The sequence below is a fragment of the Saccopteryx bilineata genome, chromosome 1, assembly GCF_036850765.1.
Source record: "Saccopteryx bilineata isolate mSacBil1 chromosome 1, mSacBil1_pri_phased_curated, whole genome shotgun sequence".
NCBI classification, from domain to species: Eukaryota; Metazoa; Chordata; class Mammalia; order Chiroptera; family Emballonuridae; genus Saccopteryx; species Saccopteryx bilineata.
Window position 1 is genome coordinate 264,214,741 of NC_089490.1, and position 12,317 is coordinate 264,227,057.

The window sequence follows — 12,317 nt, forward strand, 5'->3', positions numbered from 1 at the left end:
TATATATTACTAGAACATCATCAATACTTTTTATTATTATTTGCCAGCTGTAGATGATTGTGAGTGGAAAATTCATTGTCAAACTGTCTGAATAGGCAATAACAAGCACCAAAGAGTGTAAGCATGAATTTGTGTACTTCAGAAAGATGAATGGAATACACATGACTTCTGATCTTAACCCTCAATTTCAAAACTACTCTCATCAGAAGAAAGGAGAAAGGACTTACACCCTGTCTAGCCAGCAGGATAAAACCAAAGCTACTCATAGTTTTTGAATAAAAAAATTTTAATGGTATGGGGAGAAGTATTGCTCAAGTGATAGCATAGACGTATCCAGAGGACTGGATCCACAATGATCTCGTCAAACTCTGGCTGCAAAAGTTATGGGATCCCTGCCCGAGGGCGCAGTTCCACAAATGTTCCCTGTAAGTATGGGAACTGTTCCATGCACATTTAGCAGATGGAGTAAGAAATATGGCCAAAAAATTAAAAACTGATCTTTGCGTGAGTCCTGGGGGGTCTGACATCGCTATTACAGCCATTGGATGTTTGCCTGAATAAGCCATTCAAGGATTGAATAAGAACCATATGGTCTGAATGGATGTGCTTAGGGACAGTAGCATTAACCAAAGGAGGAAATTTGATGAGCCCAGACAGTGTGCTGGTTGGTATTGTGCGTCTATGGATCCAACTTTTACAAATCAATCAGTCTAACATTAAGCCAAAAAACTTTCTTTAGACGTGGCACCAACAATAGCACTTTGGACAAGCATCGAAAGGATGCCATATTTGATGAAATAGTAAACAAAGATTTAGACTGTAAAAACTTTGATGGCAGTGTTGGCATTGTTACTGAACTGGGTATTAAGGATAATGAATACCCAGTAGTTGCCCGCTCCAATGGTGACTGCAAAGGTTTCAAATACCATACTTGGTTTATTGCCAAAAGATTGATATAATGATTCTGCAAGACCCAGTTACAGATATAGCCCAGCATTTGGACTTACATATATATGACATTGGTTCCTAAAACCTTTGTGGGAAACATAAGGCTATATTAGAATAGTATTATTACATGCCCTTCTAAAACAATGGACATATTGTAGGACATTTGCAGACTTTGATCTTAGAGTAGAATATAACATGTTTTGACTAGGTCCCAAACTATAAACACAGGAAGCGGAGAAAGAATAGGTCTTCCACTTGCTATAGAAATTTAACTAGTGTGGGATGACAAATTCTGATTTAGAATTTTGGCTGAAATAAACTTCAGCATTCCCGCACCTGTAGAGTGGAAAGATAAGGCTTTTAATAGTGCTGTGCTCCAACTTTAAGCTTTTCTGACTTGGGAAGAATGTTCAGTATTGAATCACCAATATCACTTCCTTTAAAATCTTAGGATTTCCTTCGAGGTCTCTCATTCCAGATGCTGGCTGGATTCAGCGCTGGCTATGGTACAGGATCTACCATAATCACATCCTAGGATGACTCTAGTTAAAAAATGTGTATGTTTTAAATATTTTAAAATAAAAGAATATTTTAAAAGTATACTTATCCAGAAATTTTTTTTTTGTGGAATTCTGACAAATTCTCAAAGTTAGATTGTTTAGATTTATAATATATCTTGCTTGAAGACAGTTCTCTGATGTGGATTATAAAAGTCAGTGGTCTGATAGCAAGAGATGTTATTTAATAATTGTTTCTTAAAAAAACTTTTAAAGCTTTACTGGAATCTAAGTAGTTTTAAAATATATTTGTTTTACTTAGAAGGAATATGAAAGCAAGAATGAGCAATCTGAGATTTTATCCTTGGAATGTGATAGTTTCACTTTCACTTTTCTAAACTTGGTTAACCACACTTGAATAGCAAAAAAGAAGACAAAATTTATCCACTTTTATCTGGATAATTTGGGCTGAAGTAACAATGACTGATATTTAGACTACATTACTACACTAGGTATAACCTTTGAGAATAAAGATTAGAAACTGGCTCCCATATGAAAAGTTAACTCTTCTAGTTTATTTATTTCTTTAATTAATTTTTTAGAGAGAGAGAAAGACAGAGAGGGAGATAGAGGATGAGAAGCATCAACTTCTAGTTACTCTCACTTTAATTTTGCTTTGATTACTTCTTGTACATGCTTTGACTGGGGCTGAGTATTGTCCTCTTGCTCAAGCCAGCAACGTTGGGCTTTTCATGCCAGTGATTTTTGGCTTCAAGCTGGCGAGCTTTGGGAGTGTGTGGACAAATCCCCAACCCAAGCCAATGATCCTGTGCTGATGAGCCTGCTCTCAAAGCCAGCGACCTCGGGGCTTCGAACTGGTGACTTTAGTATTTTGGGTAGAAGCTTTATCTACTGTGCCATGACCAGTCAGGCTAACTCTTCCAGTTTTAAGAAAAGAAGTAAGATTCTATGCCTAAAGAAATAGAGCTTTTAAAAAAATTTGGGAACTTTAGGGGGGAAAAAAGGATAAAAATAGAAAATACAGCACTCAAAATTTTCACTTTTATCTGCTTATAAGATTTATATACTTAAAGTTGCTCAATTTAGTCTAATCAACTTATAACATTAAAATTAGTATATGTTGATTCATGTAATCATCTAGAATATTAGCTCAAATAACGATCCCCAGTGAAGTCCTCAATAGGTTTCTTAAAGCAATTATTATTAAGTTAAATAAGTTTCTTCTCTTAAAATCATGTGGTACAATAGGATACTTATTCCAAAGAGATCCTTTCCTATAAAAAGAAGGTGAGGAAAGCTAAACAAAATACAAAAGAACATTTTGCCAGAGATAAAAATCAAACAAGTCCTGGTTGTCTGCATAGAAATAATTTCTAAAGTTGTCCTAAGCCAAACAATATTGGAATCAAGAACTAAAGTTAGTCCCCTTTTTTTAGTTAGGGAAACTAAAGAAAAGAAATAAACGATTTGCTTTAGACCAAAGATATTGTTAGAATTAGAACTTAGGTTTGCAACACAGACTATACTGAGAGTGAAGTTGTCCCCATACTGACGGAAGTTGTTAACTTGTTAACTAGTTAGCCAAATTGTTAATTAGTTGTTAAACTATTCTCTAGTTTCTTGTCAATTGATAAATGACTGATACTTATATTATTATTATGAATTCTTCATTTTTTACCCATTTATCTTTGTTATTTAACTTTCTGATATAATTGTCTATTATGTTATAACTTTATGGAATAGATATAATCAATAGCATGACTTATGCAGTAAAAGTTTCTAGCAAACCAGTTATGAAATACTGCTGCTGTGTAGATGTTAAGTAATCATGGGAATTGAGCAACATTTTATAAACTGAATATTGTATTTATCTTTTACCTTAAGTATAAGTTTTAAAAGAAAAACAAGAATTTATGTGACTTCTTTCCCTGTCCTACACTTTGTGAGTCTCCAGGAAACATATAGCAATGGTATTAAATACTTTGGAACCCACATCTTTCAGTGTTCTTATGGCCCTCACTATTCCTTTGGCCCCTGAAAAAATGCAGAAAGTGAATTTTTTCTCTGCCAATTATGAGTACTCAAGGAGGTCTGAAACAACATGTGGATCTACGCTTACAGCTAAGTGGATTTTATTTTAGCCTTTAGTGTTATTTTGTACTTGATATAGTAAAAAGAGTCCAGTAAAGTATATTAGAGTATTACTTAATGTCTTAAAATATATAATTCTACAACTCCAATAGATTGTTTTCCCACTGGTATTTGTGTATTTTTGGACAAATAATCCCTTCTTTTCTGCCAGTAAGTGGCCTTGGACAAGTCAACCTCTTGTAGGCTTTGGTTTTCTCATCTGAAAATTGAAATGCTTAGACAACATGAATGCCTAAATGCCTTTGCACTTTTAGGTGTAGCTCTGTGATTTTATAAAGTGTGGAATCAAGCTTTAAAATTATTTGAAATCAATAATGCTAGATTTCCAACTCGAAGAAAATGATCAAATTTTAAGATTTGGAGTTTTTTTTAAAAGTGTTGTCATTCATTGAAACCATGCCCTAAATCAGTAATTGCTGGTCAGTAGGACTCTACTCATTAATTCTCATAGAAAGAAACAGGTACAAGCATAGGTGTTCTTATATAGAAGTCATTCTAAAAACAAAAATGTAAGGCTGGAGATTATTTGGCCCAATGTTGTGACTTTTATATACGTGAAGGTCTAACACAATTGATATACCATTATGAAAATGGTTGGTCTTCAGTATAAATTAGGTACATTGTAAGCAGGTAACTAGAACATTCTCTCCCTTTCAAGTGTCCATTATCATAAGCCCTACTCCCAAAGTTGACTCTATATTGTATCAGTTCAACCAACTGCCTTTGCTTCATCATTTTGGACAGATGATTTTTTTTTCATGATAACTTTCATTGTCAAAACCTGTAATCTTTCTTAATGTCCTACTTTAGTATTTATTAGATTAAGATTCAGAATGTTCTACTTTATAGCCAACCAAAATTTAGTTTCCTCTTGCCTAATTTTTTATGGATAAATGATAATTGCTTAGCACTTCTCTAAAAAGTCTTTTTTGTTGTTACAACTACTAAGACATTCCCTGAGTCCTAATGACCAAGAAAACAAAGATGAATTTGACTTTCTTTACCCTGCTGTATTTCCAGTTCCTTCTTGACATGTAGCAACCAAAACAGGACACAGAATTCTAAAACTGGACTAATGTATTCATTCAGTCAATGAGTTTTTGTTGCTTATCTACTACATGCTAAGCACTCTTCCAGACATTCAGCTTTTCTAATGGAACACTCTATGGTGATAGGCATGTGCTAGATCAGCTCTGCCCAATATCATCACCAGGCATGTGGCTGTGAAGCACTGGAAATGTAGCTTGTGGGTCTGAAGAACTGAATTTTTAAGTTTAATTAACTTAAACTTAAATAGCCACATGTGACACTTGTGGTTTTTACATACTAACGAGAGAAGACAGACAATAATGAAGTAATTTGAAAAATAATCAGTGTAATTTGAAGTTGTGTGAACTAAAACCATTACATACTGGAGTAGGGGGAGGGGACGGTGGGAAAGGTTAGGGGGGTATCACTTTAGAATAAGGGTGGTCAAGGAAAGACCTCTCTGGTGGAATGACACTTGACCTGGGTCTGAATGATGAGAAGACAACAATATCAGGAATTGTGAGGAGAGCATTCTCAGAAGGACCAGCAGAGGCAAGTGCCCTGTGGAGAGAACAAGTATTTGAGGAAAGGCAAGGCAAGGCCAGTGTGTCTGCAGTGATCTGGGAGAGACAGGAAGGCTTGAGAAGGAGTGGGAGGGGCGGGAGAGGGGTTCCCACAGGCCACTGCTGGCGGAAGTAGAAAACCACTGTAGCCTTTTAAACATAAAAAGAGATGTGATGTGATAATGTTTTAAAAAGGTATCTCTGAATGCTTACTGGAGAATAGATTGATTATAAATTTTAAAAAAAGTGGAGCTAGGGAGATCAGGTAAGAAGCTATTCCATTTGCCAGGTGGTAGCAGTGAAAAAGATGAAAAGTGAAAAGATTCTGGATGTGTAGAATTAGTGTAATAAGTACAATAAAATGATTATTTTCTATGCATCACACTGTCATAATCTTTATACATTTTGATGTAAGGTTGAATTTTTATTTAGTAATCTAGCATTGCTGACAGAATTTACGCAACTCTAATTACATTGCCTATTGTTACTCATATAAACAAATGACTTTCATAGCATCAGTACTATTTGTCAATGTTGATGGTAATTCACAAAAATGCGCCAATAAAAGCCTGGAAATGCTTGTTTTTTTTTTTAAAAAAAAAAGCTTTCATTTTTACCATATTCTGCAAATAAGATTTATCATGTTAGAGTTATGAGCTGATTATTTGATGTCTGCGTCTCGATAAATTATTCCTGGTTTTCTACTTATGTGCAGTATGTGTGGTTTATTGCAGAGAGTAAAGCTGAGAAGAATTCCAGTACACATGTTCATGCAGGGGCTGTGCACATGGCTAGTCAGTATATATAAGGGTTTTTTTGTACCCAGTCCCTAGTGTCTTGGCATAACTTTTATTATGTCTGCAGTACTCGTGTAGATGAAATGCCACAACACATTCTTTTACCATTGTAGCCTCAACCAGCCTCTTTTTTTTTTTTCTTAAAGAAAGAGGAATTACCATCATAAAAATTTCTTACTGGGGAACTTTCCATATTGCGTTATCATTCCATGAGTCTAATAATCGTGGAATATAAAGAAAAAAAATTTAATACTAAAATATCTAAAAAAGACTTTAAGTCTCTATAATGCGAAACACTGAATTCTGGAATAGGCAAAATAAGGAAAGAGGGATACAGTCAAGTGTTTTAGACTCCTGGTACACATTAGAGATTTATAAATCATTGCCTAGCTAGAGATAATTTGCAAATCACATGCACCATCACCAATGTGTAAACACTGTTAAAGAACTCTCAGTCTGTTATCTATTGGGAGAATGCTAATGCCTGTAATTGGTCATTGCCTGACCCTTATGTATTTTCTATCTTGATAGCTCTATCTGCCTAAAAGCTAATTCTGTGTTTTCTGTGAAATCTTGCAGTGGTGTTATCAGGGAGATTGTGTTCCTTTTGGCACTTGGCCCGAGAGCGTAGATGGGGGCTGGGGTGCCTGGTCACTGTGGGGAGAGTGCAGCAGGACCTGCGGGGGAGGCGTCTCCTCATCCCTAAGACACTGTGACAGTCCAGCGTAAGTAGCTAAAGTAAGCCGGAGCCAACAAAAAGACACAGTTGGAAATGATTCAAAGCTGTGGTTTCACATGTTATCTGTAAAAACGTTTCACTCGTGAGCCAAGTGCTTGTCTTCAGAACAAGCAATAGGCACAGGAAAGTGGAGGAGCCTTGTTAGACAGACTTTCTTTTTCTTCCTCGCCCCTTTCTAAAAAAGAAAAAAAAAAAGAAATGCATTGTGTATCTATCTTAGGTATAGGCAGATTTCCTAATCTACTAATAATCAGATAGATTTCCTCCTCCAAAACCTACTGAATTATGGATAAATCCAGGTCTGGTCTTAGCTACATTACCATTATTCCCAGGAAACCTAAAGTCTTTTCACATGTCACATAAAATTATTACTGGTACATTAGTATTAAAAGGACCAATAAAAGCACTTCAAGGGTTGAAATGCCTTGATTCGCATCACGAATCACAATGAAAAGAATACTGCCCATGTGTTAGAATAGTTTCCATTCACATGCCCCCATTAATCATCTTCCTGAGTGCCACCACTTTTCTCCCCTGTCTGTTTTATGCAGGTCAGACTGCTTCTCTTTCACCATCATTTTCTCCAGCCCGAGTCCCCCTGGCGGAAGGCCAGCCCTGTCAGTATTTTTTTGCTATCCGTATTGCTTTTTTCTCCCACTGTTGCCCATTACAGGTAGACTGTCTTTCTACTTGGTCTTTCCTGTCCTTCTGGAGACTGCACTGCTTCTTGGCAGCTGCAGGTCAAGGGCTTACATTTTTGCCCTTGAGCTCAGGTTGAGGGCCTTATTTTCAGACAAATATTTTGGTGCAGGATGATGTCATATCAATTCTGCCTTTTTCCCACTTTTTGGAGTGAAAGATGGTCGACTTTTTTTTTTTCTCATTTTAACTCAAGATTGTTTTTTTGGTTCTCTCTAAATGCCTCTTTTCTTCTCTTTTTAGCTTGAAATTGTTTCCCTTGATATTAGTTCTGTTTCCGTTCTCTCACCTTTTATTGATGCTTACCCTATTGCCAGAGGCGGATTTAAAGGCAGGCACACTGGGCGCGTGCCCTGGGCCTTGACTTCTGAAGGGCCTGCGAAACCCCAACTTGACACTTTTTTCCTAATGTAAGGGGCCCAATATTTTATTCTGCGCCCAGGGCCTCAACCAACCTTAATCTGCCTCTGCCTACTGCTAAACAGAGCTCACTCCTGTCACCTGCTCGGAAACCATCATGCCACCACCATCCCCACTACCTTGTTTCTGTCTGACCAACCATTTCTCCTGGTTCAAACAAGGCCTTTTCTTCTCCTGGCTCACAGTCAGCATTCACCGGCATTCAAAATATATTCAAAATTGTAGCTTTAATGATTCCATTGACTCCAGTGAGCCAAAGTAATAATTTAGACTTGATCATTTTAAAACAAGTAGAATAATTAACTAGAGTTCAACTGTAAAATAAGAACCAAAATTATAAAACTCTAAATAATAAAAAAATATACCCAGATATTTAAGAGAATGACCAGACCTCTTTAAAAAGAACAAGTTAGTTTTCTCTATTCAAAAATAGCATTTGAATAATAACATATGGCTTTTCCTAATGTTAAATACCTTAAAAATTAATTTATGGAAATCAAATATGTGACATTTCATGTTTTCATTAATTTGAGTGTTATATAAAGTATTTATTTAATGCAAACCCATCTGATGTTTAAATTTAACTTTTTAAAACTATACATTTGAAATGAGATAGAAATTTATTTCTGCATTATTTACTTGAACTGAAGCTATTTCCAGACCATTCTTTAGTGTCCTCTCCTATATCTAGCCTGGAAAAAATGCAGACTTTTCATTTCCAACTTGGTGAACATATCGCATCAGATTATGGGTTTTGTTGAATATGATTCAAGTTACTTTTCATTACAAATAAGTGAATTTTAAATTCAAATTGAACTAATCACTTGTTTACTATGATAATTAAAAATATATTGATTTAATTGCATCTTAAGAATGTAAATCATGACAATTAAGAGTCTTGTAAAGTTACTCATAGTAAATTGCCTTAATTTTAACATTCAACAATCCTAATCATTAATTTGTAATAACTAATAATTACTAGCATGATTATTTTAATAACTTATAAAATGTCAATTTTTATATTTTCTTAAAATAAATGTTAATATGTTTTCATAAAGCAATATATGTATTCTCTATGTGGATAGATACATTATATTCACGTTAAACAAAATGTGTTTTCAGACCTTCAGGAGGTGGAAAATACTGCCTTGGGGAAAGGAAACGGTACCGCTCCTGTAACACAGATGTAAGTAGAACCAAACTCTCCTATAAAACATTAGTTTACATTTCCCCCAAAGCAGGGAAAATTTTTTAAGTTGTAAGCTATTTGATCAGAAATCCATATGTGTGATAAGTCACATGAATTTTTAAAATTGTTAATAATGAAGGGAACCAGCTTTAGGCCCATCCATTCCTTCAAGAGGAATGAAGGGGCAGCACTTGGAGAAAATATACTCTCCACCAAAAGAAATCAAGAAAGAGCTGCAAACTGCTGAACTGCCCTGGTCCCACAAACACTCACAACTTTATCATCATTATCTTTCTTGAGCCCCCCAAGAATAGCTCTCTATCCCATTTTATATTTGCACTGCAAGAAGCCCCAGACTCTCACATCATTGTTCATTTCTGCCATCCAGTCCCATGACACTCTGCGTACCCTGTCTTCTGTTCCCTAGCCCTGCTCAGCTGCTGAAACTCTTTTGTGCCCTCAGGAGTTCATGATCCATCTCAGGAAAATTCCTGACATGTGCAATTTTCCTTCCCTTTACCTTCTTGTTCTAATGGAAACTGTCTCTCCTCTGAAGATACTGCTTCCTCTGTAGCTCTTTAAAGTTAGGGACTTGTGTTTTAACCTTAGCCCTTGAATGACTGGGTCTGAAAGTGGATTGACTATCTTCTTTCTATCCCATTTCTTTTTCTAGATAATTCTCCCTCCCTCCCATCTAAAAACCACTGTTTTAACTTCATGTCATCAGACTATATCTACTTTCTTCACTTTCATACTCTCCAACCCTATGCCCATCTTAATTCTTGGTTATTCCATAAATATAGAGATAATTTTTTGAACATCTTCTCTTCTGGATTTTTCCATAAGTATACAAATGGTTGTTTTTTTTCCTTTCTTGAAAAAAACAAAAGCAAAAAGCCAACTGGTTATTTTCACGTCTTTTCCTCCTTTGTAACAAAATTCCACAAAAGCATTGTCTATACTTCCTCTATCAACCTCTTATTTTCTCCTAAGATTGTTCCTGTCAGGTTTCTGCCTCCATCGTTCTAATGAACATGCTCTTGTCATATCACAGATGACTTCCATGTTGCTAAACCCAGTAGTCAGTCCTGAGTATTTATCTCACTGGATCTTCACTAGGCTTCCATGATACTACAGTGTTTTGGCTGTGCTTTTGTTTTACTACTTCTTTCTCATTCCCCTTTGCTGCTTCCTATTCTCTCTCTGACCTCTTAATGTTAAGGGTATGTAGGATGCAACCCTTGGCTTTTTTCTCTGCCCCACCAATATTCATGTTCTGGGTGATCTCATCAATTTTCATTGCTTTTGATATAATTCATATATCATTTGACCCCCAAATTTATATTTTCAGCTAAAATTTCTTCCTTGGATTTCAGATCATATCTTATTATTGATTAGACATTTAGAAGACATTTAATATTTAAGATGCCCAAATATTATTTCCAAAGCATTTCCATGACCCTGCTCTCCCAGCAGTTTTCCCTAACTCAGATGTTAACTCTGATTGGCTTAAGCCCCAAACCCTTGAGTATTCTTTTTACTTTTTGGCAAAAGAGACAGAGAGAGGGACAGATAGGTACAGACAGACAGGCAGGAAGGGACAGAGACGAGAAGCATCAATTCTTTCTTGAGGCACCTTAGTTGTTCATTGATTGCTTTCTCATATGTGCCTTGACCAGGGGGTTGCAGCCAAGCCAGTGACCCATTGCTTAAGCCAGTGACCTTGGGCTCAAGCCAGCAACTTTGGGCTTCAATCCAGAGACCATGGGGTCATGTCTATGATCCCATGCTCAAGCTGGTGAGCCTGTGCTCAAGCTGGCGACCTCAGGGTTTTGAACCTGGGTCCTCTGCATCCCAGGCCGACACTTTATCCACTCCGCCACTACCTGGTTAGGCTCTTTGAGTTATTTTTTTATTCCTTTCTCTGTCTCACGGCCTATAGCTAGTTCCTGAGAAAATCCCATTGTCTTTGATTTCAAAATATGGCATAGATCTGACTATTTCTCATGCCTCCACTGCTACTACTCTTTCAGCAGATTCCTCTAAAGAGCCTTTCCATGGATTTCCCCATGCTACTCATGTTCCCTACAGTGCTCAATACAGGGAGCAGAGTGAATCAGGTTACATCCTTCCCTTGAAACACTTCAGTGGCTCTCCATTTTTACTTAACTCCAAAGTTCTTGTGAGGCCTGCAAAGCCTACTCAATTTGGACTTTCATGACTTGTCTGAACTCATCTCTTCTATTTCCTCCTTGTGCACTCTGCTCCAGTCACATGGACCTCCTTCCTTGTACATGCCAGACGTATTCCTAGCTTAGAGCTTTCACATGTCTCTTCCCTTTGCCTTGTATGCTCTTCTCCACAACGCCTACATGCTTCCAGGATTAACTCCTTTACCTTTAATCAGCTGTTACCTTCTCAATGAGGTATAGACTGAATACTATATTTAAAACTGTAACCCTCTCCAGCTCCCTTCAACCTGATACTCCTAATCTTCCTTACCCTGCTCTATTTTTTTCCTGTACCATCTTTTAACACACTCAATAGCTTCTTTATCATATTTATGTTAAATTTGCATCTCAAAGTAGTTAAATGTAGCTTTAATTACAATGATATTTACAAATTACTGGTTTTATTTTTTATTCACTCAACAAATAATTAAGTGCCTAGTGAATATCATACTGTGCTAGAGTAAGAAAGAAAATCTCTGCCCCAGACCTTACAATTTCCTGGTAAATCACTTATATGCAGAAAATTACAAACAGTGTGATAAGTGATATGATATGATATATTTTATGGTATGATATATGATACGATACGATATGATATAAAGTATGGTATGCTATAAAAGAACATAGAACTGGCACATAGCCTACTTAGGGATTTAGGATTATTTCCCATAGGAAGCTAAAGATCTGAAGGGCAAATAGGAGCTGACCAGAAAAGAAGAAACTGACAATGAGAGAGTTTGAAGCAGAAGGAAAATTAAGTGCAAGGCATGGAAGTTAGAGCATGATCTTTACCTTGAGACATGAAGAAACTATTAAAAGATTTAGCCCTATGTTTAGAAATTATGTGTTTATCCATTATATAGTTATGTTAACGGTATCTCCTTATCATTTTCTAAAAACTGAAATAGAAAACAAAGATAACAGAAATGTCAACCCATCAATAGCAAACTCTACAATTTGATCATCTAAAATATAGCTGATGGGTAAAATGCAACAAATCTAAGATATCTGGCACATTTTTTTCTTTTTCTGT

At 36.2% G+C, this 12,317-nt stretch overlaps 1 protein-coding gene across 1 annotated transcript in view; it reads left to right on the forward strand.

The window, feature by feature from the left end:
- Positions 1-12,317, forward strand: part of ADAMTS6 (ADAM metallopeptidase with thrombospondin type 1 motif 6) — a 280,816-nt gene that overhangs the window by 159,810 nt on the left and 108,689 nt on the right. The window contains exons 12-13 of the mRNA XM_066253589.1: positions 6,586-6,731; positions 8,987-9,050. Of these exons, the coding sequence (XP_066109686.1) occupies positions 6,586-6,731; positions 8,987-9,050 (210 nt within the window). The remainder of the gene's footprint in view (positions 1-6,585; positions 6,732-8,986; positions 9,051-12,317) is intronic.